Raw genomic sequence first — 27,102 nt, 5'->3', positions numbered from 1 at the left:
ATGAAACAGTGGGTTGTTGGGGTTCAGGCTGACATTGCATTTGCACATGATGGATGGAGAACACAGAATAGTTTTCATACTCTCCTTCCTGAGACTAATCAACTAACAAAATGCTGACTGTCACTGGTATTTAAGAGGCCTAAAGCAGCAGAATGACAGGGAGATTTTTGCACACATCAGTCCAGACTGAAGACTACATAAATGCACTTAAATATCTCACCACTTTCTGTTCCTTCCGACCGATGCAACCATTGTGTGATGTATTGTTTTGTTTTTGTCTTACAGTAATTTTATTTGTGTACCATGGGACTGCAGATAGAAATGAGCTCTGGAGCTAAATCTGGCATATTTACAACAAATTAGTATTTTTTTGTATGTGCATGAATACGCAGAGTCCCATTACAAATAAACAAAAACATTAAATGAAAAAAAAAAGAAACAATCAATCACTTGGACAGATGAAAACACTCCACTTTGTTTAGTTTATATATATAAATGCATTTATTTAAGTTAATCATTTCTCCTCATTCAAAGTTGAATTTCTGCAGTATCTATAAAACAGGAACAGTTAGAAGCGCTGTACAGTCCGACAACAAAACTAGGAACCGCGGCTGAGTACACTGTGTATATATGTACATACTGTACACACACTGATGTAGGTATATACAAAAATATACACTTTTACATGTGTGATCCCTCGCGCCATATCACCCGCCTCGTAATTACAACACCGCTGTCATTCAATGAAGCCACATTCCTCATAGAAAACACATTACCAACCCATCAGTTCACATCCCTCCCTCCTGATAGCCATTGCATGTTTTATTACTGATTGATGAGACTTTACAGTATATTGTCTTATGTGCATGTTAAGCCCCTGTGACGCCCCGGCTCAGATACACTCTTACAGTGACTCATTGCATGGACAAGCTTAAGCAGTCCTGAGCTGGATGTCTCAGCAGGGCTTTTCACCTATCAGAGCTGGCTTCTCTTCTGTTAATCCTAAAAGGGGATTTGGGGTGGGCTCAGAGGGGAAGACGTCCCTCTTTTAGGACAAAATATGACAAAACTCTTCTCTTTGTTTCACCGCAAAGCTGAGAGAACACCAAGAACATTTTTTACGTCCTCTTGTTAAACTCAAAAACAAAGCGGCTGATTGTTTCCCTCCAAAACACGGCAACATGAATAAAAACTCCTACAGGCTCAGAGGGGAAGATACGGATACAGCTGATTCTACCTCAACATACATGAATGTTTAGACCTATTACATAGCTGGTGTTTGTAAAAACAAAACAAAACAAAACAAAAAACTTAAAGACATGAAATCAAGAGGCAGCTGAAAGTAAACCCCAGGTCTAGTGTTAAAACTGACACCAGATCTGCAGCTATAAGAGCCGTCTTCCCCCTGGCCTTTCCTGCACTCTGGATAGAGACTCGAAAAGAAACAACAATGAGATACACAACATACTGTATAGGCAACACACAGGGGGATTCACCTCCACTAAACTCTGCATTTCCAAAGGCTTTTACCCATTTTCTCTCTTTCTAGAAGGAACTTTGGCACATTGTGCGAAAGATGTAAACATTTAATCATCCAATCAAGATGAGGTGCTGGACTTTTACAGCCATCTCCTCTGTGTATAATAATATATAAAAACAATAATACAAACAAGAATAAGACTCATTTAAAGAAAAAAAAAAAAAAAAAAGAAGGCGTTAAAGAACATAATCCTTCCCGTCATGAGCAGACAGTAATGCTATTGTCAGTCAGGTGTGTGCAGTTTGGTTCACACGTCTGTTCTGAGGTGTGATTAGGTTTGTTTCTGGTGAAAAGCTGGGCTGAATCAACATGTATGTAGAAAAAAAAGGTCTTAAACAAATATGAAAAAGGGAAAAAAAAGGGAAAACCTTGGTTGAGAATTTCACATGAGAAGTTTTACTACATTCAGTCCCTTTTCTTTCCAACAGAGGGCGCTACAGGCCATTAAAACATCAGCTTGTGACCCTCATGGACAGACACAGTGGACTAGAAAGTAAAGACCTCTTAAGTTTGAGGCTTGTCACTATCTCACAGTGAACATCAACGGTTGATGACACACATTAATACTTGAGAATCGTGCACAACACGCCGCACGGTTGGAAGTCAGATCGACAGGAAATGAATGGTCGTGTCTAGAGTTGTGGACTTGCCCTTTACACAAGCACATGAAAAGTAAAGGAATAGCTGTCTGACTCATCTCATCAGGGTCAAACAGCCGTTAGAGTTGTAAATCCAGAATCAGCTGAAACTGATCATGTGTAAGATGCCACGTGTGAAAAGATGGCACCGTTGCTGCGACACAGGTAAAAATAAACAATCAACACTTTGCTGTTTTTAAAGGAACTCTGTGAGTGTTTGTGTCTGTCAGTGCTGCACCATGTAGCTATTACTGTCATGTGTCTTTAGTGTCTTGTTTTGCAAAGCCTCCGATTTGATTGTAGACAAAGGTTCAGATGCACATTTAAGGGAAAATGAATAAAAACGTATATCTATTCTTAAATTAAGACACTAATCGTGTTTCAGATTTTACATTTTCCAGCCAGAATGGCAAAAAAAAAAGTGCTGGTATTCAAAACCTAAAACAGTAAATCCACTCTTTGATCAGCATTGAATCTGACTGATACCATAGGCTACACCAGATTTGGGCCCTTTTGAGTCTGGTCACCATGGAAACACAAAGTCTTCCTCACATCCGAGTCCGACTCCGTCCTCACAACAGCACAATACAGAAACAAACGGAGTCACGGGACAGACTTTTTTTCCACCCAGGCGAGCCTTCACTCAGTCTGCTGACAGACGGATGAAGTTGTGGCACAAGGAAACAAGATGGCAGAAGACAGGGAGAGGATGCAGAAGTATCGGACAACACAACAAATACAACCAGCTGTCTTTGTCAGTTTAGGAAACTCAGAACAAAAAAAAAATAATCTAAGGAACATTTATCAGTGAGGATGTGAATGTGCATGAGAGAGGGAGAGAAATAATGAGAAACAGTGGATTTTTTCACATTAAAAAACATTTGAGGCTGCAGCTTCTTTCTAGAATAAACTACTTCTGTTGTACATTATGTCTGTTCAGAGATGTTTTGTGTTCATGTATTTGCCTTAAAGCTGCCAAGCGACGAATCTCCAAATTTAATCAAAACCAATTTCCCCCTGAAATCCACCGTCATTACTCATCAGTGACTAACAGCACAGAGGATCAGAGCAGTGACGATGACGTGACGATGATGAAGCACAGAGGGGGAAACTAGTGTTGCAAAACAGATACATGTACAGTACTGTAAATGCCACGACGAGTAACACCAGCCAGGTGACAGGAAACCCGAAAAGTGGCATGATGCTGTTTTTGGCAACACTGAGACACGTCTGCACTGAATAAAAAACGGCTCACCAAAATAAAAGAGAGAGGTGCTCTCATTTGTCTCCGCACAGCACAAGCTCAGCAATCCTGCTTGTGCAATCAGAAAAAAAAAACCTGCCCACCTCCAGCAGAAACCGAGCGAGGACAAACAGTAAAACCTTGTTTACTGCACTTTGAAACTTCTGAACAGATGGCTCATCTAAAAGCCACCACGAAGGAAACAAACATGTTGATGCAAAACACTTCTGACCCGAGTGCAACTGTGGGAACTTGTCGGTGAGGGCGTGCAGCTTTCTGGAGCTGTGTATATTTCATACAGTTTGACTAAAGGCTCCTTTTCCTTTCTGCATGACATCTGTTCTCAGGCTGGGAACGAGCAAGGTTTTACTTTGTCAACAAAACTGAGGAATCTGTCTTGATAAATAAAAGACAAAAAAAGAAAAGAAAAATCAACTCAACTCTGTCTTTTTTTTTTGAAATTTTGCCACACATGGACATGATTAATTTCTTAAGCTGATGCATGCTGGGTAGTGTTGAAAGTGGATTAACTCTCATTTTAATCATGTCTATGTCAAAGCGTAAAATAGTGGGGATCTCTCATATTAAAAAGTCACTGTTATCCATTTGCAGAAAACACGTGTTTGCTAGAGAAGAAGCTGCAGCATCAAATCCAGTTTGGGCCTGTTTCTCACACAGTAACCTTCCTACAATATAGGCAATAAAGACAAAGGCAAAAACAATGATCTGTAATAGGAAAGAGGAGATGTATAAACTGAACTGCTCCACAAGGAGCCATTAAGAGATCAGTGAGAGTATGGAAAGAAAAATTCATTTTAATCGCTCCTCTGGTACGACCGAAACACAAAACATCCATTTGAAATTTGGTTTGGTTGTTTGTTTTTTTGACAAAAGTAAACCAAAAAAGAAAAAAAAACAGAGCATGGAGAGAGATTTATCTTCTGTGTATTTTCTGTAGAGATTTAACGGTGTGGAAGTGAAGATGCTGTAACAACCAGTGCTACGGCCTGAAGACAAACAGTGAATCTTCAGATTGGGCTTCAGGACACTTCCTGTTTTCAGGAACGGTTCTTCCAGGCCGAACCTCCACCGTGTCTGTAGGAAAAACCATACAGAACACAAGAAAGTACACACAGCCTCTTCCCTCCGCCTTGTTTCTCCTTTTCTCTGTTGATCCTGTAAACCAGTGAAAGTAAACAAGAGGAGAAGCTCAAGAGCTCGAGTCCATTTCCCCTCTTCGCATCTCTCTGAACCCAAATCTTTCTGTGAAACCACGGCAGCGCGGAGCCTCCGTCTACCGTTACCGGCTCTAACTCGGTGTGCAGAGGAACATCTGATTCTTTCAAGAACGAAAAAAAAGAAAGGAAAAAAAAGAAGCTCCCTTGAACCCCCCCCTCCCCCGTACAGAATTAAGACCAAGAAATAAAAAATATTAATAATAAGAAAATAAAATAATTACAAAATAAAAACGTCAGAGAGTTCCATTTCACCAGCATTGAAGGAAGAAAATGAACAAAAAAGAATTCACTCGTCATTTTGCCTCTGGAACCATCAATGAAAAAACACTGAGGTATGTAGTTTGGATGGAAAGCCTCTTCATCGCTTTTATCCTCATCATGATCATCGCTGTCGCCGCCCATCCATCAAACACAGTCAACTTTACTCCAGTTTGGTCTGCAAGGCCCCTCCCCCCGGGGGCGTGGCTCGTTGGACTATTTCAGGGTTTTTTTTTGTTGTTGTTTTTTTTGATTTTCAGGAGGGGTGTAGTGGGGGAGAGGGGTGTAGACACGACTGGCCGCACCTCTGAGGAGGAGGAGGAGGAGGAGGAGGAGCTAAAAGCATCCATGTATCCATCGAGTTTGTCTTTCTCCTTGAGTCCATCTTCTTACCCGCGTTTCAGAGTCTGTTGGTGTCTCTATCCTCGATCCAACTCTACCCGGGGGTCCGTAGCTCCCCCCCCCCACTATGATTGTAAATTGAGGGTGAACTTCCACTGCTGGTTGAGGCTGGGGCTGCAGACCTCCACGGTGAGGCCTCCCATCCTGGCACTGCGGCTGTCCAGACAGAGGTTACTGCCCACGTGACGAAGCTTCGAGTTGGACTCGATCTGCTCCCATTTCTGTCGAGAACAAAACGACAACATGATGATGATTTACGCGTACAAAACTAAACAAAACAAAACAAAACAAAACAAAACAAAACAAAACAAAACAAAACAAAACATGCACTCTGCGGAAACATTTCAAACGGGGCTGCTGACCCAAACTAAGCGTCTTTACCTGTCTGCTGTCGTTCTCTCGACAGCCTTGTAGTTTGATGAGGGAACCAGCTGTTCTGTCCACCACAGTCAGACATAAGTCCATGTGTTTAACCGATTTGTCCTTGGTCAGGGCCCACTCCTTCACAAAAACACAGGGAATATTAGTATAAAAGCGTCCACACTTCTGCATGTTCTACAGGCAGTGATGCTCATTGCTATTAATACAAATACTGGCTCATATCATATCCTGACCTAATGTTTTATTCTATAACTTAATACAGCTACAAAGTGAATTTTGCAGAGATGCACAAATAACGGCTCACATCAAACAAATGTCTGGCATGACTAAAAATCAGACTCCAAATATCAAATGCCACTGCAACAAGGGATGTTTGCATCAGGTTGGTTGATTAGATCAGTTGTATCCTCTTTGCACAAACAAATAAAAAACATTTTTGTTCTATAAAAGTGTATGTGCTGCGATTGGAGCAATAGATATTTATGTATCTGTTTTATGAAATAGTCTTTCTCTATAAATGACGACCATAGCAGGAACTGCTGGTGTCCACTGAGACATTTACTTCTCCTCAAAACATGTTTAAAAAAACAAAACGTAAACTTCATTTAAATGTCTAATTGAACAGAGAGTCTTTGTTTGTCAGGGCTGCAGTTAATTTCAAGCTGGATTTGACACAGCACCAAGTTTTTCTTTTTTTTTTTTTAAACCACAAATCTACTTATGCAGCAAGAACTGCAAAATGATGAGAGTAAACCAGTCGATGTCTGTGGCAGCAGTTTCCCCCTCTACACCTGTCATTCTATTTCAGGAAAAAACTATTTGAGACACTGCCGTCAGAAACACACTGGTGTAACACACACACAAAACTCTGCACATTCAAAGTTGCTCCAGGAAATTACCATGTCCTCAACAGTTGTGTAAAATACCTCTATGTACAGGAACTCTGCATAATGTCATTACAACCAAACCAAAAATAAAGAAACTCTTGAGAGCTGAAATACCTGAATCCTTCAACATACTCCCTGTTTTCTCACCACAAGTGCCACCAGCTGCCACCCAGGTGTTTCTAGTGCAAGGACATGACAAGCTGACCTGTGTGTGTCCCCGTGGGAACGCTACCTGGTTGCCCCCGGCGTTGTGACATTCATAGACGCCCACCACCCCGTCAGCAAAATGACCCAGAGTGTCCAGACAGTTTCCTCCCTGCTGCAAGGCCCCGAACGCTATGTCCTGGTGATCTGGGACCCTAAACACACAAACACAGTGTTGTCAGATTGTATATTAACTCTATTTGTGCTTGTATCAACTCTATGAAGATGTTAAGGCTTTATAATTTGAGTGTAAATAGCAGAAAGTGATGGAAGAATGGTGACAGAGGAGGAAAGAGCCAATAAAACAGAATAACAGCTCCATCAGAGACAGACCCAGGACAGCTTAAGAAGGAAACTGTATATTATACATCAAAACAGGACACAAGCTATGTTCATGGGACTGGAAGCAGACGAGGCGTTTGATTCAGTAAAACTGACTTTTCTGTACAAGGTGTTGGATATATTTATTTTTTAACCATACTCTATTCAAGGCCTTTAAAAGCTGTGTATGTACAATAATAATGGCAGCCCTCTCAAATCTGTCATTGTTGGATAAGTTAGGTCAGATATCAAGCTATAAGATAAATATTCAGAAAACTAACAGGCTATGGCTTTTAATTTTGACTCACTAAATTGAACTGTGATAAGAAATCAATGAAGTATCTGAGGATTAAGACATTACATAATTATTTGAAGCCATTTTATCTCTCTGAACCTCAAAATTAAGTCTGACATATCCAGATGGACTCACTTACCTTTTCTTAATCTAACCTCAAGGACTGAATCAGTTAAAATTGTCATTTTGCCTTTTCCTTTTGCTGCCAATTGAAATAAGTGATCAACAATATAGAATTACTACTCCATTTCATGTTCTGTCAATATATCTGCAGACACAGTCCCCACCACACACGAGTAGAAGCCCATAGGTGATGATTAAGCAGGATTTCTTTTGTATAGAAGAATCTACAGACTCTACCTTTATGAGTATATTACTTAATGGAGGGAATAAAGCTCTAACGAGGAGGTGGTTACAACCCAGCACACCAATAATGGCAAAAAAAACTGTTTGGGAAATCGACATTACAGTATGTAGAGACTGACGCTCTCTTGAAGGGGAAAATGAAGGACAGAGCAATAGATGGGAGAGAAATTTCAGGTTGTGTCTTGGTGCAACTGTATGGGAGATGTTAGTACCACATGTTCGTTGTGTGCAGAAAAGATTGTATGTGCCTGGTCTTGATCCTTGTGTGTTTCTCACTGATAAAAAAATAAAAAAATAAAAATAAAAAAAAGGAACAGTATAGTGCTTAAATTATTACATCCGGAATAATTACACTTTTACATTTTATACATTATTTATCATATTATTCACGTTACGACAAAGTGCAAACCTGCCAAAATGTAATAATGTGCTTGAATCGTAATGGCAGATAATGGCTAGTCATTAGTGTCATTACAGTCATTTGCACTCCATCATATTATATAAAGTGCTCTCACTGTCTTACCTCAGTTCAGGGTAGACATTCTCCAGGTACCATTTAAACGGCTTACAGCCTAATCTCTTCTTCATCTCCAAACGGCTCTGGATACTGGGAGAGAGAGAGAGAGAGAGAGGAAGAGACAGCGAGAGAATTGAAGCATTGATCAACTTGCGGTTTCCAATACGTCTTTAAAGTTTGACTGAATTACAGTCGGGCTCAGTTGTTCTGCGAGGGTAAGAGGGGTGGAGGCCCAGGGGGAAAATAACTGATTAGTCTGGCACAGGAGGGAGATGCCCACAGTGTTCCCACAAGGTCACACAAGCAGCGTTTTTATCTTTGTCTCTCGACGCCGCATGAATATTAGAGTGCAGAGACTATTCTGGCTGTGGGACAAAGGAGCACAGAGGTAGTTTGCAGATAAGGTGGGGAAAAAAAGGACCAGAAAACACAACGACAACAACAACAGGAAGACAAAAAACAATAACAGAGCTCGTTCTTAGTTCAGTGTGTTTGCAGACTGATAGACATTAGTGCTAAAAATAGAGCCGAGGCTGACTGATGGATGGGAACATCATTAGATCTGCAGGTGTCTGGCAATGAACCAAAGTATTGGACTGATTTAAAAGTCGACCACATGATGGCGGTAAATGAAACGTCAGGCTGTAACCATTCATGTGACCCTCAGGACAAAAATTTCATCCAGCACTGTTAGGACAAAAAACACAATGTAAAACTTGTGGATTTTCGGTCAGTTCATCTAAAATATCTGACCTGCTGGTGACACTTGATGAAGTCGAGCCGTCCCATGAGTCATCAGGGGTCTTCCTCTGGGTACCATGAATATCTGGACATGATTTAATGTGAACCTATCCAATAGTTTCAGTCTAATGTCTCAACAGACAAAACCCGTCCCCAGAGCCACGTTACTTAAAACTCTGGAACAATCCTGCTTTAATATCCATCTCCCATTTGGGAGCTTTGCCATTTGATCCTTGATCCTTTTTATTCGTGCCGTTTGTGTCCATCATGTTCCTCGTCTTTGCCCTCTGCCGTTATAATTTCACACTAATCCCTCCAGCGCATCAAATAATATGGCCGTCTTTTGATCAGTGCAAATCAGGAACAGACTCTTCGCCCTCTTTTTAAGCCACGTTAACTGCCTCGTGTCAGCCCCATAAAAGGGGTTACTGACTCCTTTTACAGCTGACATAATGCTAATTGGCAAACTCATTAATGTGTCCGTTCACATGGCCGCCTTTGTGCTTTTCTGATTTAGTGACATTGTTCTGTTTAACTCCTGTGAAGGTTTGCACCCACTCATACACAATCATTTTACACTTAAACATACTCATCATTTTATTTAAACTCTTTTTGTTATAATAAGGCACATGCATTGCTTTCTTTTTTTGTCGTTGTTGTTGTTGTTGAATTGTTTTTTAATCTTTGCATATTTTTTGGGGAGGTATTTTGTACAAGCCAGTGGTTTCCAACCTTTTTTGGCTCTTGACCCCATTTTGACATCACAAATTTCGAGAGCGACCCCGCGATCACAAGATGCGCCAGCTCGGGTTATTTTTATATGCTGCATTTTACTTGAACTCGATTTATATTCTAGAAAGTGCAAGTATAGAATACAGTTGTTTAAAGCAGAAGTAAGCATAATGTTTGTGTTAATATAAGTCTTAAATACAGTAGTTATATCTTCCTACGGCAATCACTTATATAGAGTGTTTGATCTGAAACACGGGTCTGTCAGTTACTCTGCTCTGCTCTGAGCCGAGGAGAAAACTTTCCTTGTATCCTACAACCTTTATCCAATGAGGAGAGAGAACGGCATAAAGGGGCGGTCCTCTCTGTGTGTGCAGCCAAGGGATGCGCGTGAATGTGGTGACGTAGGGACGAGGGCGGGGACTGCTAACTCCATCGGCTGACAGGAAGTTAGCCAAAACGACCGGATCGCTTACTTCTGCTTTAAGATTGTGTGTGGTGTTTTTAATCATAATTTTAAAAAGAATAATAATTAGTTTTAAAAAAAAGTAGTAGTATTTTTTTTATTATCAATTACTAGACATTTCAGGCGCATTTGAATTCCAGGCGACCCCACGTGGGGTCCCGACCCCAAGGTTGAAAAACACTGGTATAAGCCCAAATAGGGTTTTTAACCGCTCCCACACTTACTATTCTTGTTTCATTTCTGTTTTTGTAATTGTCCTTGATTTTTACGGTGCAAATAAATAAAACTAAACTTACTTCCCATAGGGGACATTTCTCGCTGAGGGAACGGCAGCGTAGTAGAAGTTTTTATACTCGTCCATCCACACTTCTGCTGCTCTCCTTGTGTTCCTGAGAGAGAGGGAGGAGAAAAGGTAAAAAAAAAAAAAAAGAGTGAGGGGGCGAGGGACAGGGAGACAACAGAAGAGACATGAGACATCAAATAGAGGATAGGTGGGTAAAAATAAGGATGGAGAATGATGTGAAAATTTGTGTATGTTTTGTGACAAGTGACAAATAAAGCGAGAGAGAGAGAGAGAGGGAGAGAGAAAGGCAGTGACGGAGAGAAAACAGGGACACACACAGATTAAGGACAGAGGTATGTGGCAGAGTGTACCAGTGTTGCATCATGGGAGCTGTGCCCAGCCATCTCTAAATTGGACATGCTGCCTGCGTGCGTGCGTGTGTGTGTAGTATTCATGACACGTGGCGGACAGACGGATAAAAACATGGACACACACATGAAAACACACGCACACCAAAACACTCACGCTCACTTCTCGGCGTTTAATCTTCGCAGCGAGAGCGAGAGTTTCACTGGTTGAACACACAACTGAGAAGAACCCGCGCTCATTTTTCCACACGATGCACTCATTGTTCATCTGTGTGTGTGTGTGTGTTGATGTGATGTGATGTGCAGTGACGTATTGTCAAATTTTCATTTCATTCTGACACAGCGTTGTCAGACGGTGTCGGCAGCAGTCAGAGCTCGACTTGATCATATCGAGCTTTCTCTCCCTCTCTCGAAGCGAGGTTTTCAGTATCGCTACACTGTGGAGTCGGACCTCCCCTCAGACAAAGACGATCACACCCCCACAACTGTTTGAGTTCTGTGTCTGTTCGTACACACAGGTTTTCTACACAAACATCGGCATATAAATAGATGAAGTGTCAGTGATCCAGGAATATAAGAGCCACGTTGATGGGCGGAACAGCGTCGGTAACTATAAATATTAATGGGTTTTGTCACACCTGATATTATTATTCTTCTTCATCTTACCTCTGTTTGGGGATAATCATGCTCTAAGTCTTGGAGCTGTGATTCCAATAATACTTTGGAGGATGTAAACAGAAAGTATAATTGTGTCAAACTGAGCTACAATTTATTTTTTCTATTTATTTTTTTGTTAAAAGTATGCTGAAGTAACAACTGCTACCGAATTACACCCACGGATAACTGTGACCAGATTACTTTGATAAAGAAAAAGCAAGTTATGGAGATATGAGGAGCAGCTTTTATTCTAAAAGGAGAGTAATGTCAGATTAAATGAGATTAATCTGCATCAATCCACCATTAAACAGTTCATAGACTGGCTGAAAAGGTTGCGACTGGAAATAACGTTGCTGTGTTTTGTTGTAGACAGGTAAAGAACATACGTGTGTGACATGAGTAGCTGCCTTCAGTACTTTTTTATCATGGACCACTGGAAAATAAATTGTGTTGCTGTGTTTTTGTTTTCTATAGACAATTCTTACAAATACAGAAACTTAAAGAGGAACTATGCAGGATTTTTTAACTTAACTCTGCTACATTTTTACTTTAATTAAACAGCTTTTTGAGTAATTGTGATGGTTTTATAAATGACTTGTAACTTGTTACAGGGAGAACGGAGGCTCTCTGCTCAACACAACCCGTAACCCGTAATCTTTTGTTTATGACAGGTGAGACTACACAGATATATACACGTCGTAACATCGTATATGATATATAACGTTATCTACCACTCTATTGATTGATTTCTCGCCAGCTCCGTTGTAAACAAATGCACATGGTCAGGTGGAAGCTTAGCAAAACAGCGGAAAAGCGACCGGATTTGCATAGTTTCTCTTTAACTCCTAGCACAACGAATCTCTCCGTCTGATGGCAAATCTCTCGCCTACCAATTAAAGGTCTAAAAGCTCAGAGATGATCAGATGCTCAGCTGTTTCAGCATTTTAATATTTTTCACTATAACTATTTTCAGCGTGAAGAAAATCTCCTCTTCATCCTGATCCGCCTGCACCCCGGTAACAAGGACGGAGCTCACTAGAGACATTTTATGTGAGGTTTAGAGGGGCTTTTCTTTGTCTCAGCTTCTTTCAGAGATGCTGCTGTAGGAAGACTAATTATAATGCTGTCCAGGCAGACAAAACAGGTGCTGTCTCATCGCTCCCTTGTGGCCATATGGGACAGACCCCGGTGTTTTATTCAGACTAAAAAGGGCAAGATGTTGAACCGAGGCAGCCTCAAAGCACAGACCAAGCCGCTCCGCACTGTGAGCCTCCATCGTTAAGGCTGATGTGTATATCTTGAATTACTGGAGAGCGTTAACGGCACAGTATTTGACAGCGTGTTCGCTTTTATGTTAGACAAACACACTGGCATTGTAGTCCACAGGAGGTGCCTTAGTTGGAGTGGCAGACTCACACCCTCTGCAAACATAATAAGCTTTGACGCTGTTTGATCCACTGTTGCAGTGCGATTTTGTGAGCATTAACCAAGTGTTTAAACATGGGTTCACTTAATGTGCTGCTGGTTTAATTTCTACATCTTTAACATCCCTGTTGCTCTGAATCTTCCTGTCACGCTGTGAAGCTGTAGGAGCTATGGAGTTATTTCCTCCTGCAGCTCTGAAGTCGTCACGGATGCTCTACGTCTCGGCCTTTACTGCCCTTTTTTTCCCCCAATGGTACTGTACAATGTACATCCATCACTGAGAGGAACAGAGAAACCACAAGACACACTGATTTGTGTTTATCTGGTTGTCGACCCCCTCCCGCCCCCCCCGCTGTCTTAATCGGGGCCCTGAGGGTTTGTTGGGCTCGTTTCCAGGGGTGGTTCCTTGAAACTGGCCGCTGTTTCAAAGCAAGAGATCCATATCTGTCCGTGCATCACACTCCCAGTTATTGATGAGCAGCGATTATCTTGTCACATCTATCAGCACAAGCAAAACAGATTTTCCACGTTTAGTTGAGCATTTGTTCCTAATCTGAATTTGTTTCACTGTTGCCGCTTGATTGATTGATTTTCATGATCCAGTGCGGTTTTATTCTCACACCCTTTATCGTACGTAATATTTTATAGATTTTATATTAAAGCAGAAGTAAGTGATATATTTGTGTTAATATAAGTCTTAAATAGTTATATCTTCCGACAGCAATCACTTACATAGAGTGTTTGGACTGAAACACGGGTCTGTCAGTCACTCTGCTCTGCTCTGAGTTGAGGAGAAAACATTTATCGTATCCTACAGTTTTTATCCAATGAGGAGAGAGAACGGCATGCAGGGCTGTGTGTGCAGCCAAGGAACGCCGTGAATGTGGCGACGTAGGGACGAGGACTGTTATGGTGCGTTCAAGGAAACTCGTATTTTTCCGACCTGTGAAGTCGTACCAGTTCGATCTGGTACATAGACTGTACAAAAAGACGTACTGGTACGACTTCATGGGTCGGAAGTTACGAGTGGCCGTTATAGTGACTTTCACAGGTAAAACAGGTCGGAAAAACACGAGTGGGTTGCCTGGAACGCTACAAAGTCGTAAGTTGTGACTTGAAGTTGTAATTTACGGTTTCAAAAGCCTGCCTGGAACGCAGCATTAGCCAAAACGACCGGATCGCTTACTTCTGTTTTAAAAGGGACAACAGGGAGTTTGTATTTGGTTATAAAAAAGTCTCATATTAATGTGGATGAATCTACGTTACCCACACTTGTTAATGGGTCCATTTTCGATAAATATATCGTTTTGTCTCTAACGTTATTTTGTTATTATTGTTAGTGGTGGAAATGCTGGGCGAGCTGATCAGTTTCGCGGACGCTGCCCGGCGGGTCATGGGAATAACGCCGCCGAATCGCCGTTTATGGTCGGAACTACGACGGTATCTGATCGTCTTCGAACCTCCGACTTTCTTGATGAATGAAAACATTCTTGGCAAGACGTCCGTCGTGTGCCGGTCCAAGAATTTCACTGTGCGCGCGGAGGTTCATGGGAGATGTAGTGTGAAAACACTTTGCTTTCCAAAACTCCTCATTGTCCCTTTAAATTTGGAGAAAATCATCTTTTCCTTCAGTTTTTAGACCTTTTGATCACTTCACATGGACTTCATCAGCAGCTTGGTTGTTGAATTGTTGTGGAGAGGTTCAGCAACAGTCAGCATGTCACATGGGTGGATGGTAAATGTACTTAAGTTAATGAGTAAATGACGGGCGGGGACTTAGAGGTACATATGTCGCAGTCTTGGCATGCAAGTGTGTGATGCTAGTGTGTGTATGTGTGTCACCTGGCAAACACGGTGCCGCTGCCACCAGGGAAGGTGTACGGATGTTGTTTTCTGAAGACGTGGCCGACTCTGCTGCAGGGGATGATCTCCAGACTGCCACCACACTGCCACACACGAAACGAGATCTCTGAAACACACAGACACACACGCACACACAGGTCAAAATCTGTTCCCCTTTCCCAAACTTGCTCCAACAAACTGTTTCCACAAACACGTCACAATTAATTCACAGTTAAGCGCCGTGGGAGAAGCGTGGATCGCCGTGTCAGCTGTTGAATCTTAACAACATCCCAACTGAATTCAGACGAAAGCCACCGGGGGAAACACACACGTTATTATATCACTGCACTGTTTGAAAAATGAGCTCTGTTGTATACACTACGGTAATTTCCCACTCAACGCTGACTGTAATCATTATCACATTAACACTGTAATTTTCTAAGATCAACTGCATTACTACACATGTGAGGCGTTTTCTTTATTCTTGTTTTCTTTTTCTTTAAATTTTAAAACTATGATGTCATGGGTCGATCACAGCCTCACACACACACACACACACACATCCCTGGAGCTACTTTAGTACTAAATCTCAAAGGAGAGGAGGTTTCATAAGTAGACAGGAATTTATGGTTTCTGAGCCAAAAGAACAGCGTTTGTGTTGGAGAGGAATCGCGTTTATAGTTTTATTATATAAACCAAAACCAACATTTTTCCAGTTCTTAAAAATTTCAAACTAATCTTTAAAAAGTCTTCCCGACACATCTGTCACTTTTGAGCATGAGATACTAAACAGCAGCAAGGTGCAATAATATTGATCATAAACACTGACAGTAGCTGTAGTTTATTCTCTCTGCGTGTCACGTTACAGCTCATTTTTTGTAACCGCAGCTTTCAGTTCCTCTGACATCTATTACTGAGTCACACTTTCATCCGCTCTCCTGCGATTTTTCTACTGATTTGATTCTCTCCACTGTGGCTCTGCTGAAGCTGCGTCCGTGGCACTCACCCAGGTTCTCTCCTCCCCACACATCCATCATCATGTCATACTTTCCCAGCAGCTCAAAATATTCCTTATCCATGACGAATAGACCTCCCGCTATCATCGGAGTCCTGCGGGGGCAGAGGGAGAAGGAACGAGGGCAGGTGGATGGAGGGAGATTAGGTGTTGAAGGCGACTGGCAACCAAATACATACAAATGCTACATATGTAAACAGCTGAAAACATGGCTTACTGATAACCAGGTCTGCCAACATTAAGGGTAGTTTTTTTGTTTTTGTTTGTTTTTTTGTTTTTTAGATTACGAAAAATAGTAGGCACTTTACTCCAGGCACTTTAAAAACCAGCACTTTATTACAGATGCACTTTAATGAATCTTAACAGCGCTATATGACACCTTTGTCGACTACATGCACTTAATTTTACTACTACTCCTTGCTCTTTCCTACTGAAGCTATGGTATGTTATCGTATATATTGTGATATTGTGATATGGTATTGTGGTTTTGTGATATGGTATTTGTACCATGCTGTACGTTGTTCTTATTTTCGTCCTTGTATAATTGTTGTTGTTGTGTGAACGGCGGGACTACGGATGGAAATTAGCCTAGAGCTAAATCTGGTAATCTGGTGTATTTACATTTTGTATGTTCATGAATACGCAGAGTCCCGTTACAAATAAAGAAATAAATGAAATGAAATGAAAAGCGTCAGTATCGTGTGTGTGTGTGTGTGTGTGTCTTACTTAATGGGTGCGATGGGGTTGCCTTGTCTCGCCCGCCTCTGCTCCAGAGTCATGTAGTCCCATTTAAACACCAAATTCCAGTCGAAGCCTACCAACACACACACACACACACACACACACACACACACACACACACACACACACACACACACACAGAGACAAAGCAGCGGCCCCATTATGATCATTAGTTTGGATTAAGCAGCCGTCAAAAACTAATTATACTGGACCTGTCAACAGACGTCAATCAAACATGTGGAAACGTAAAAAAAAAAAAACCTGCATTAATTAATTTTTTTTGGCCACTTGAGGGCAGAGGAAACCAGCTGTGAACAATAACTGACACATCATCATTTTGAGCGGCGTTATTACGACCTCGTTAGCAGATGTTTGCCGATTTACGCATCCAGCCAACATTGTGCTACATTACCTTTTATTTGGAGTCGTCCTGAATTTAGATCCAATATTCATTCTCTGATTAGCCGTGCTAATGGTCTCCACTGGCTCCTGGGGGAAATAACTGGCTCTTCAGCTGCTAAACGCTCCATTATGTTCACGAGCGAGTCGCTAACAGTGTGTGTGTGTGTGTGTGTGTGTCTGCTCTTTGATGCTGAGTTAGTAGCGCACAGTGAGTTTTTAGAGCTTTCTGGGTAAAAACCAGCAGTGGCTGACGAGCTGTGAGCCAAATCCTCCCATGCTGCTTCATCTCTATATGAGGGATCCCATTCATGAAAAACACGCTGTCATCTGATCCAGGTTTAATACAGAATTATTGATTAGGGCAGATTTACTGAGAAAGTAAATAATATTGATTGAACAAGACAACATGTGGTGAGCTGTTTCACCGCTGTCAGAGTTTTAATTTTGTATTTAACAGCTCTTTTATTTCCAGTGTGCACGGCATTGTGGGTCGACAGTGTCTAGTAACACACAAGCAAACTTACAGAGTACACACACGCACACTAGTACAGCATTTAGTCACTTTACTAGTGTGATAATATAATATACTTTAAATCTTTGAGTGCTTTTATACTTAAAATCCAGCTGAAGCTTTAGTGATGTCCCGGACTTGGAAGCTGCTTTGGACAAAATGTCAAATGCCAAATGAGTAAAATGTAAAACTGTAAATACCAGGCAGTGTGGAGTCGTTAAAAACTACATATGCTGGGTACAGACTTGGCAGATGTGCTTGTGTTGTGTGTCTGAGGTATAACAAGATAAGCCTCAAGTGAAAACAGTTAATGAAACACACTGGATGCCAAAAACAACAAGTATCAGTGAAAACAGCAAAACACACACTGTATCTAATCTCAAAACTAAACTAACACAGCTTGACTCACTGAAGTGTGTGTGTGTGTTATTGTGGCCTCGTTCTGCAGTATTTTTTAGCCAACTTCCAGCTTTGTGGGGACCAAAAAAAAAATTGGAAACTGCAGAAGCTTCAATGTGTGTTTGAGGACGCAGACTTGGCGGTCAGCAGTCAGTTGTGATGGCGTGTAAGTGTATGTGTGTGTGTGTTTGTGTGTGCGTTTGTGTTAATGTACCTCTCTACTTGTACTTTACCTCCTTTCAGATCGGCCGAGGCTCCTACATATTGGAAGTTGTCCATGTTGATGACATCAATAATGGGAGACACCACCCTGCTTTTATCCTGAGGAAGAAAAAAAAGGAAAAAAAAGGACAAACTTCAGCTACAGAAGACCCAGCTGAAAAGTAAATATTTACCGATGAGACCACCAAAATAAACAGAGTTGCTGACGACACCATGGTCTTCACAGGAATTTTAGAGCAGAAGTAAATAACTCCCTAAAAGCCGGTGATTCATGTGTTTAGTCTACGGCCTATATTTAGTTTATCGCTTGCGTTTAGGAGGTAGAACGGGGAGTAAAGCAGCCTTGTCTCCTCACATCAAATCAAATCAAACCCTGAGCTGAAGCCGCGGAGCTCCATCATACAGTAGTTTGGAGAGAGGACCGCTCCACTGGTCTGAGTGACAACAACAGGAACAGGCTCCCAGGTACTGACGGGGTTTATTTATCTAAAGGCTGAGATATTTTGATATGACACAAGACATTTCATCCACACAGACTGCTTTCTTTTTTTAAATTGGGTGATTTATCATTTAGGAGAGCAACTAAAGCAAAGAAAAACAAAGCCAATTAGTCTGAGAGTTAAATGTTTTAGATTTGACTTGGGGATGGAAATATAACAAATGCATCATATGGGATATTCTTAGGTTGGATTTCTCTTAAACCAGATTTAAAGAAGGTTTAAATTGAAATTTTGTAGCAGCAAACTAGTTGGAATTTAACTTTTACTAACTTTAAACAAAGATTACATTTATTTCTGTTGCATCAAAACAGAATTAAACTGTAACTAACACATACTTGTTGCTAAACTCTACTCACTGTAGCGTGTTTATTGATTTTAAACCAAGTTTTACTCAACTCTGATTGGAGCTTATTTTAGATTAAATTAAACTTTGTTGGTGAAACCCAGCCTTAAAGAGCAACCTCCACTCTGGGTCATCGTAGGTATAGGAATAGGTCAGTGGGGACTTGGGAAAGTCTTGCACGCAAATGTTGCCGTAGAGTATTTCAGATGAAAGCAGGAAAGGGCGCTAATTGTTTCTAAGCAGCAGCTCACGGACAGAGAAACACATCTGGATCTGTGCACAGAAGTCAGGGAGAGCGAGATTGAGTTGTTAACTTCATATCAGACATGTTGTCAGACTGTTAATGTTACTGTTTGTGACAGCTGCCATCTGTCGTAGCATCGCTCCGCACACAATTGTGCACAAACGCTAAGGTTAGTTTGTTAATATGTTACTGTCAGTGGAGTTCAGTCTGTCAAATATAACACTGATTTTTTTTAAATGAATAGTTTCACACCATAGATCAGTCGCCATGTTCGTCAGGTTGAATTACCCACGGCACACTGACTAGACTAGAGGTGTTTTTGTGTTGTGTTTTTTTTTTTGCTGCGGTATTGACAATCATTGTATTTTGTTTTTATTGCAACAGACTCAAAGGCTTCAGTCTTAATCTGTTTTGGAGCTCAGTCTCAGTTTAGTTTTATTACGTTTCAGCGTTTTCATTTCGCATGAGAAGGAAATACTTAATAAACCTGTGAAAGATCTGTCACTCTAAAATAAAATAATAGCGATTAAACCTGACTATTATGGTCCCAGCGGAAAAAAATCATTTAACTGCATAGCAAAGTGATTACACTGTGTGCTCTGACAGGAATACTCCTTTATATAATTAGAGCTTAATGTCTCATTTGATCCTTAATAGATTTTCTTTTCTTTTCTTTTTTTTTAAATAAACATTTCAGGTCAGAAAATGAAATGTGAAAATGTGCAGCTGTGCTTTTATAATGAACGAGTCCAAACACCCCTGTGTTTCTGAAACTATGTCATGCCTTCTTTTGTTTTTCCTTGTTAATAAGACACCGACTGACTAACAGCTCCAGGGGCTCTGTTTTGAAGCTGACCAACTGACCTCTGTGTGAAAGAGGGAAGTAAAAAACAAATTCCCCAACAGACAGAAAATAACCCAATCGCTATTATGAAGCAACTGAGATCAAGTCCTTTGGAAAAATCCCTCTCCCTGTAAATGTTTCCTTTGTCTTTGTGGGTTTCTTAGGTTGGTGTTTGTGCAAAAATGGGACAAATTGAGATGACATCACATCCACTTACAGTAAAGCTGCTACAGGCATATTTTCTCTAAACGTGAAGTGCACCAACTTGGCTGGTGTGAAGACAATATATCAGCTGCATTAGTTAGTAATTGACAGTGATGAAGCAATGCTTTTAAAGGGATAGTTCAACATTTTGGCAAATTGGCCCATTGCCATAATCGCTATAGTCATAGCAGTAGGTTCGTTACCTTTAATTGTCGGTGTAAGCTATTTTTAGAACGGAGGAGCGGAGCGGCAGGCTGCTCAGAGCTACGCTATGGAGGCTAAAGGAATTTCTTGGTTTTCCTCATCAAACTCATCAAATACACAATCCAACAACTCCAAAAGGCTGTCGTGGACAAGCTGTGACCTGCACATTCACCACGCTATGATATAATAATGGAACGTTACGAGACGGAGCTGTTTTAGAGGTAAATTCATGCAAAACCGCTGATGCGTGTTGCGTTCAGGGACAGTTTTTCAGCAAGCAGTCTCTGTATTTACCCTGTATTTACCTTGAAAACGGCTCCGTTTCGTAACGTTCCATTATTATCTCATAGCGTGGTGAATGTGCAGGTCACAACTTGTCCATGAAAGCGTTTTGGAGTTTTGGGATTTTGTATTTGATGAGTTTGATGAGGGAAACCAAGAAATTCCTTTAGCCTCCATAGCGTAGCTCTGAGCAGCCTGCCGCTCCGCTCCTCCGTTCTAAAAATAGCTTACACCGACAAATAAAGGTAACGAACCTACTGCTATGACTATAGCAATTATGGCAATGGGCCAATTTGCCAAAATGTTGAACTATCCCTTTAAATCAATATATAAAAATGTGAGGGCACTCTCAACGTGAATACTTTGCCTCACTTTACAGGACGAACCAGAGTGATTAAACTAAGGGTGAAGCTGCTCTCCTGGGTGTGTGTTGACTGTGTAACCAATGGTATCACCCAATTTGTATCTAATATCAGTATTTATGCAAGGTGTGTCTGTGTATCTGTGTGTGTGTGTGTGTGTGTGTGTGTGTGTGTGTGTGTGTAGGTAGGTGTGTGTGTGTGTGTGCATGTATCTGTATGTGTGTGTGTACCTCTGCCACTCTCTCCAGCAGCGGCTCCAGCCAGTGGTCATTACATTCACAGTGAGAATCCAAAAATGTGAGGACTGGCGCTGTGGCAGCATCTGCACCACGAACCCTTGAACGCATCAGACCTGGAGGAAACATTAATTACAGAAAAGAAAAGAAAAGAAAAGGAAAAAAAACTTAATCAAAAACTACCTTCCTGCTACAGAGCCTAATAGTTTCATCACCACATGTCACTGAGCAGCAGTGGGATATTTCTCAGGATAAAAATATACGACTCGCTTCTTTCTCCTGTTTTCTAATTACCTTCTCTGCGGTCGTTCCTCAACACTCGCACTTTCTCAATCTTCCCCAGCAACGCTCCGTCCTCAGCTGCAACACACAGAAAACAAGTGTCACACACTTTACATTTGTATTTATGTGTCAGTAATAACAGAGTCAGTGCATGTGTGTGTAATGTGTTTGCGGTCGTCGCTCACGGTTATCGCTGTAGTCGTCAACCAGGATGATCTCTTTGACCAAGTGAGGAGGACTTTTCTTCAAGACGCTAAACAGAGAGAAAATGAAAAGAGTGGATTTAGAGGAAGAAGGAAAGTATTAAAGAAAAGAGAATCTACAAACAATAGAAAAGTTTTTTGAGTGGTCAGCTCACACACCATTCACCTACCTGACCACAGTCCGCAGCAGAGCGGAGCGAGCCTCGTTGTGGAAGGTGATGACCACGCTGGAGGCCGGTAGCTCGGACTTCCACTGTTTATGTCTGCACCTACAAACACCAGAGAAAACACAAAAATTAGGAATAAAAAGACAGAGAAATACAAAATGTACAAACACTCCCACGCACATAAGCACGCACAGCACACAGACAGACACAGAGACAGTCAAAGACAGACAAAGACAGACATACACATGCTATGCTCTGTTCAAGCCAGTACTGACAGTGGTTTTGTAGACCGCAGGGCAAAAGTCTCATGAGACTGTACATACTGTATAAATACATATATCTACACACACACACACACACACACACACACACACACACACACACACACACACACACACACACACACACACACACACACACACACACACACACACACACACACACACACACACACACACACACACACACACACACACACACACACACACACACACACACACACACACACACACACACACACACACACACACACACACACACACACACACAGTATATCAATAGAGACAATCCTGCCTTGACTGATATGGAGGAACACGGGCGATAGGACACAACATGAGCTCTTGTGTGACCTTTGTATTCTCTTTTATACCTGGCTCTAAAGCTAAATAAAGTTCTTTAAAAGCAAAAAAAAAAAAGAAGATTGGGGGTGTGTGTGTGTGTGTGTGTGTCGAAATCCGCCTTCACAGAGATGATTCCTCAGCTTGCTTTATATGCACAGTATGTCACGATTACTTGTTTTCACAATTAATCTCGGTATTAAACGCCACAATTAATTGATCGTAAAGATTCCTAAATACCGTCACTTTCTGAAAAAGATTATGTTGGATCCATATCGGCAGATATCGGTGCACCAAAGTAAAGGAGAATGCACAGATACTGGTCCATTTATCTAACGTAAAACTTGATTGGTAGGAATTTAAATGTTAGCGTGTCATTTGCAATTTAAAAAAAATATTAAAATGAACTTAAACATTTGGTATCGATGACAATTAATGACTTAAATATTTCAAACACTTCCCCTGGACGATTAATAACTGGTGCTATATTAAGAAATTAGTAATGTAATTATATTTTGACTATATTTGATTTTACACATTCATAGTGTTGTGAAATTTATTGATGCATAATAATCGTGATAATCGTAATACGGTGATTATTTCTCTGACAACAATCGTACCAAGAAAATCTATAATCGTGACATCCCTAAAACACACAGTACATGAATGTACAGTGCACTGCAGACTGTTGAGGAACTGTGTGTGTAAATGATGTGTGTTTTCTCTTTGTCGCGTTTCACGTCTCTCAGTGCAACACCGACTCTGAACCCCTGAAGATGCGGCGCTGCATCAATCATGTATCAACATCCTCCTCTACACTGATACTGATAATAAACATCTAATTAGCTTCGCTACACTAATACCGGCTGATGTCTGTCTTGTTAAAACTCAGGCTGCATGGTTTTATGCACTGCACTGCACAGCACAATGTAATCAAGTGCACAGACCAGTATAATAAAAGCGCTTGTAACAGTGCGTTGAACCCACTGTGCCACTGACCCAGCTAGATTTTTCTTTTTCTTTCTGGGAACTCTTTACTGTCAATGCTGCTGCACACTGTGCAAATGACACATCACTTCCAGATCAATGGGAGACACATCCCTGCTCTTTTAGTAGGCTAATGGCTCGAGCTGTGTGAGTCAGGTCGATACATCAGTGTGGCCAAACCGCTGCCATCATAAAAACAGTCTTTGACTCACACAGTGCGTAGCCACACATAATGACAGTGATGGCTGCAGTTGCACTATTTTATCTCTCAAGCTGACTTAAAACTTAGAAGTCAGAGTTGATTAAATGGCTCATAAAGTTCAGCAGAACAAAAAAGGCTCACGCACATCCAGAAGTGCAACCAGGTGCTGAGTCCAGGGAGGCGAACATCAAAAAGAAGAAAGGACTCGCTGCACTGTAGAAGCTCCCAAGTATACAAAAGTGTATTGGAGGACTACATAAAAGGGACAACGTTTCGAGCAGTGCGCTCTTCGTGTTCATTAAATAGATACACAGGATCCACCGGCATGACAATAGGTGACGACGCGGTCTTGGATCAACAATAAAAAACGCAGTGTATAGTTGTACAGAGACGCATGTCGGCCATTTTTAAATGAAAATAAACAAACATATGCAAAATACTATAGATCAGAAGTAACTTAGATAAGCAAAACACACCTCTTGTCTATTCCCCCAAAAAAAGGAAGAAAAGGGGGAAATGTATATCCAGAGGGGTTCCCTGCTTCAGTTAATGCAACTATAGATTACTAATGAAGTTCAGCATCCATTCAAAAACCGAGATGCTGCGCAAACTGATCAGACTTCACTTGTGATGTCATGGAATAGTTGGAGAAATAAATAATAACGAAAATACTGTGAAACGCTAAAATATCCAACACCAGAATAACTTCACATGCTTGTCCCTCTGTAGTGTAGGTCGAAGCACGGCCAGGAAACAAAAAACAAAGGCTCCTACTTTGCAGACGCGCTGCACCCACTCAGGGTATGAAAATGATCACCCTGTATTCTCTGAGAACAGCTTCGTTCAGTGAATCTGCGGGAGCATCCTGGTTGGCACAGCGAGATCTCTCTCTTGAAACCAGTCGACTGTAAAAGAGTCACTGGGCAACAGAAATCAAACCCACTCGGACGAGGCCGCACACATCACGTTCTGTCACTTTTCAGGACAAAATATAGTTTGATGAAACTCCGCAGCTCAAGATAACCACACTCAGCTCAAAATTAGACACCTCTGAGGTTCAGAAATCATATTGTATTGTCTTAAAGGGATAGTTCAACATTTTGGCAAATTGGCCTATTGCCATAATCCTATGAGATAATAATGTAACGTTATGAGACAGAGTTGTTTTAGAGGTAAATTCATGCAAAACCACTGATACACGTTCCCGTCGGGGGCAGTTTTTCAGCAAACAGTCTCTGTATTTACCTCTAAAACAACTCTGTCTCGTAACATTACGTTATTATCTCATAGTGTGGTGAATGTGCAGGTCACAACTTGTCCACCAGAGCGTTTTGGAGTTGTTGGATTGTGTACTTGATGAGTTTGATGAGGGAAACCAAGAAATCCCATTAGCCTCCGTAGCGTAGCTCTGAGCAGCTCACGGCTCCGCCGTTCTAAAAACATCTTACACCAACAATTAAAGGTAACAAACCTACAGCTATGACTATAGGGATTATGGCAATGGGCCAATTTGCCAAATGTTGAACTATCCCTTTAAACCTCAACATTTTTTTTTTTTCTCCAGAACATTTGGTGGTCAAATCAAGTGTAATAAAACGTAACAATATAATATTATGTCATGATTTATTTTTGCCTCCTCATCCATTTAACAAGCGGAACTATCAGCGGCTATTAGCGGGGATTTGTTTTATGAACAGAGCAGACAGTGTGCAGTGTGTCTGCTCCGCTGCCACTTCCTGGTTTCATCTGATAGACCACAATAGAGGGAGTATCCAGGAGATCTTATCCACGCTGCTTCCAATTAGTCAGACAGACAGATAGCAAAAGAGCAGAGTAGCATGCACACACACACACGACACACACACACACACACACACACGACACACTAACAGGTTAAGTGAGAAACAGCTTTGCGGTTCACAGTCATGATATCACGACTGTGGGTCGATGACGCCGGCGCTCAGCAGAGATACGTACTGGTCGTGTCTTGTGTCGGGCACGGCTCGGTCCATGCGGAGCTTGTCGCTCTCCACCTGGTTGAACTTGTTCCTGGAGTATGGATCCTGACCTGGTCGGACCACCGTGGCTCCGACGTACAGATCCTGGTCGAAGTCCTGCCAGCGCACTTTACCTGGACACAGACACACAAAGGCAAACATTTGAAACACAGAACCAATAGCCTACATGTTCGCAGATGTTTAAGATAGAATACACTATTTGGATGCCGTCTTGCTTGTAGTTGATCAGTAATAGTGAGTTACTGTAGAAGGATTAAGTTTGGCATTCAGTTGCAGATTTCCTGTTTTGTTAAAGGGATGGTTCAACATTTTGGCAAATTGACCCATAATGCAGAGCAATTGCCGAAAAACTGCCCCTGACAGGAACGCGCATCAGCAGTTTTGCATGAATTTGCCTCGAAAACAACTCGTAACGTTCCGTTATCATCTCATTGCGTGGTGAATGTGCAGGTCACAACTTGTCCAGGAGAGCGTTTTGGAGTTGTTGGATTTTGTATTTGATGAGTGAAACCAAGAAATCCCAATAGCCTCCGTAGCGTAGCCCTGAGCAGCTCACGGCTCTGCTCCGCTGTTCTAAAAATAGCTTGCACCGACAATTAAAGCTAACGAACCTACTGCTATGACTATAGGGATTATGGCAATGGGCCAAAATTGAACTATGCTAGGTATAAAAAAAATAATCTGTAGCTTGTAAAAGTAATTCCCCTTTTCTTTATGTTCTAACTTCTCTAAACACTAAACCACCACATAACAAAATCACCAAAATATATTAATAACCAACAGGTTTTCAAAGCAAGTCTCTGGCAGAGGGATCTACTGTGATTATTCAACACGCATTTCACAAAAAAAAAGATGTTTAAACCTTCACAAAAGCTGAAAATGTATCTCAGGATTGAATGGGATTATACATCAGTGGGAATATGAAATGTAGGCAGCAGCCTGGCTGATGCAAGAATCCTTCACGACTGACAGGAAGAAAAACCTTGGCGCTTCAAGTCGCTGCTTGACAAGGCGGCAACATGGCACCGAGGAAAGCTAACATGAAATGTGCGCTGCTGCTGCTGCTGCTGCTGCTTATATGTAGAAAATATGCAGAACAGAATCCAGCAGACAGGACGAGCCCGTTTTTAGCAGGAGCTAGAAAACACAAAAGAATATTTATTATGCACTACAGTGAGTCAGGGGAGGAAAAAAAATGCATAAATTTTACTAATTCACCACAGCCAAAAATATAAGTTGAGAAAGACACACTCTAGGAGCACGTTGCGTCTGTCGGACCAGATTAGTGAGATCATTGTGCACTGTACAGAGAAAGT

At 41.4% G+C, this 27,102-nt stretch overlaps 1 protein-coding gene across 2 annotated transcripts in view; it reads right to left on the bottom strand.

Annotated features, from left to right (window-relative positions):
• Nucleotides 1-4,349: 4,349 nt before the first annotated feature.
• Nucleotides 4,350-27,102, bottom strand: part of galnt2 (UDP-N-acetyl-alpha-D-galactosamine:polypeptide N-acetylgalactosaminyltransferase 2) — a 61,791-nt gene continuing 39,038 nt past the window's right edge. The window contains exons 3-16 of one of the 2 annotated variants that reach the window (XM_085763774.1): nucleotides 25,746-25,899; nucleotides 21,966-22,064; nucleotides 21,778-21,845; nucleotides 21,605-21,670; nucleotides 21,305-21,426; nucleotides 18,103-18,190; nucleotides 16,543-16,630; nucleotides 15,808-15,911; nucleotides 14,802-14,928; nucleotides 10,523-10,615; nucleotides 8,297-8,380; nucleotides 6,820-6,946; nucleotides 5,701-5,820; nucleotides 4,350-5,540 (exon numbers count right to left, since the gene is read on the bottom strand). In XM_085763774.1, the coding sequence (XP_085619900.1) occupies nucleotides 5,385-5,540; nucleotides 5,701-5,820; nucleotides 6,820-6,946; nucleotides 8,297-8,380; nucleotides 10,523-10,615; nucleotides 14,802-14,928; nucleotides 15,808-15,911; nucleotides 16,543-16,630; nucleotides 18,103-18,190; nucleotides 21,305-21,426; nucleotides 21,605-21,670; nucleotides 21,778-21,845; nucleotides 21,966-22,064; nucleotides 25,746-25,899 (1,496 nt within the window). In that variant the 3' untranslated portion in view covers nucleotides 4,350-5,384. Of the gene's footprint in view, nucleotides 5,541-5,700; nucleotides 5,821-6,792; nucleotides 6,947-8,296; nucleotides 8,381-10,522; nucleotides 10,616-14,801; nucleotides 14,929-15,807; nucleotides 15,912-16,542; nucleotides 16,631-18,102; nucleotides 18,191-21,304; nucleotides 21,427-21,604; nucleotides 21,671-21,777; nucleotides 21,846-21,965; nucleotides 22,065-25,745; nucleotides 25,900-27,102 lie in introns of both variants that reach the window. The other variant, XM_085763768.1, reaches the window with a different exon arrangement.

Source organism: Trachurus japonicus, chromosome 3 (genome assembly GCF_045865225.1).
Source record: "Trachurus japonicus isolate A0001 chromosome 3, Traja_1.0".
Lineage (NCBI taxonomy): Eukaryota > Metazoa > Chordata > Actinopteri > Carangiformes > Carangidae > Trachurus > Trachurus japonicus.
The sequence above is the reverse complement of the archived record's forward strand: the minus strand, read 5'-3'. Positions and strand labels throughout refer to the sequence as shown.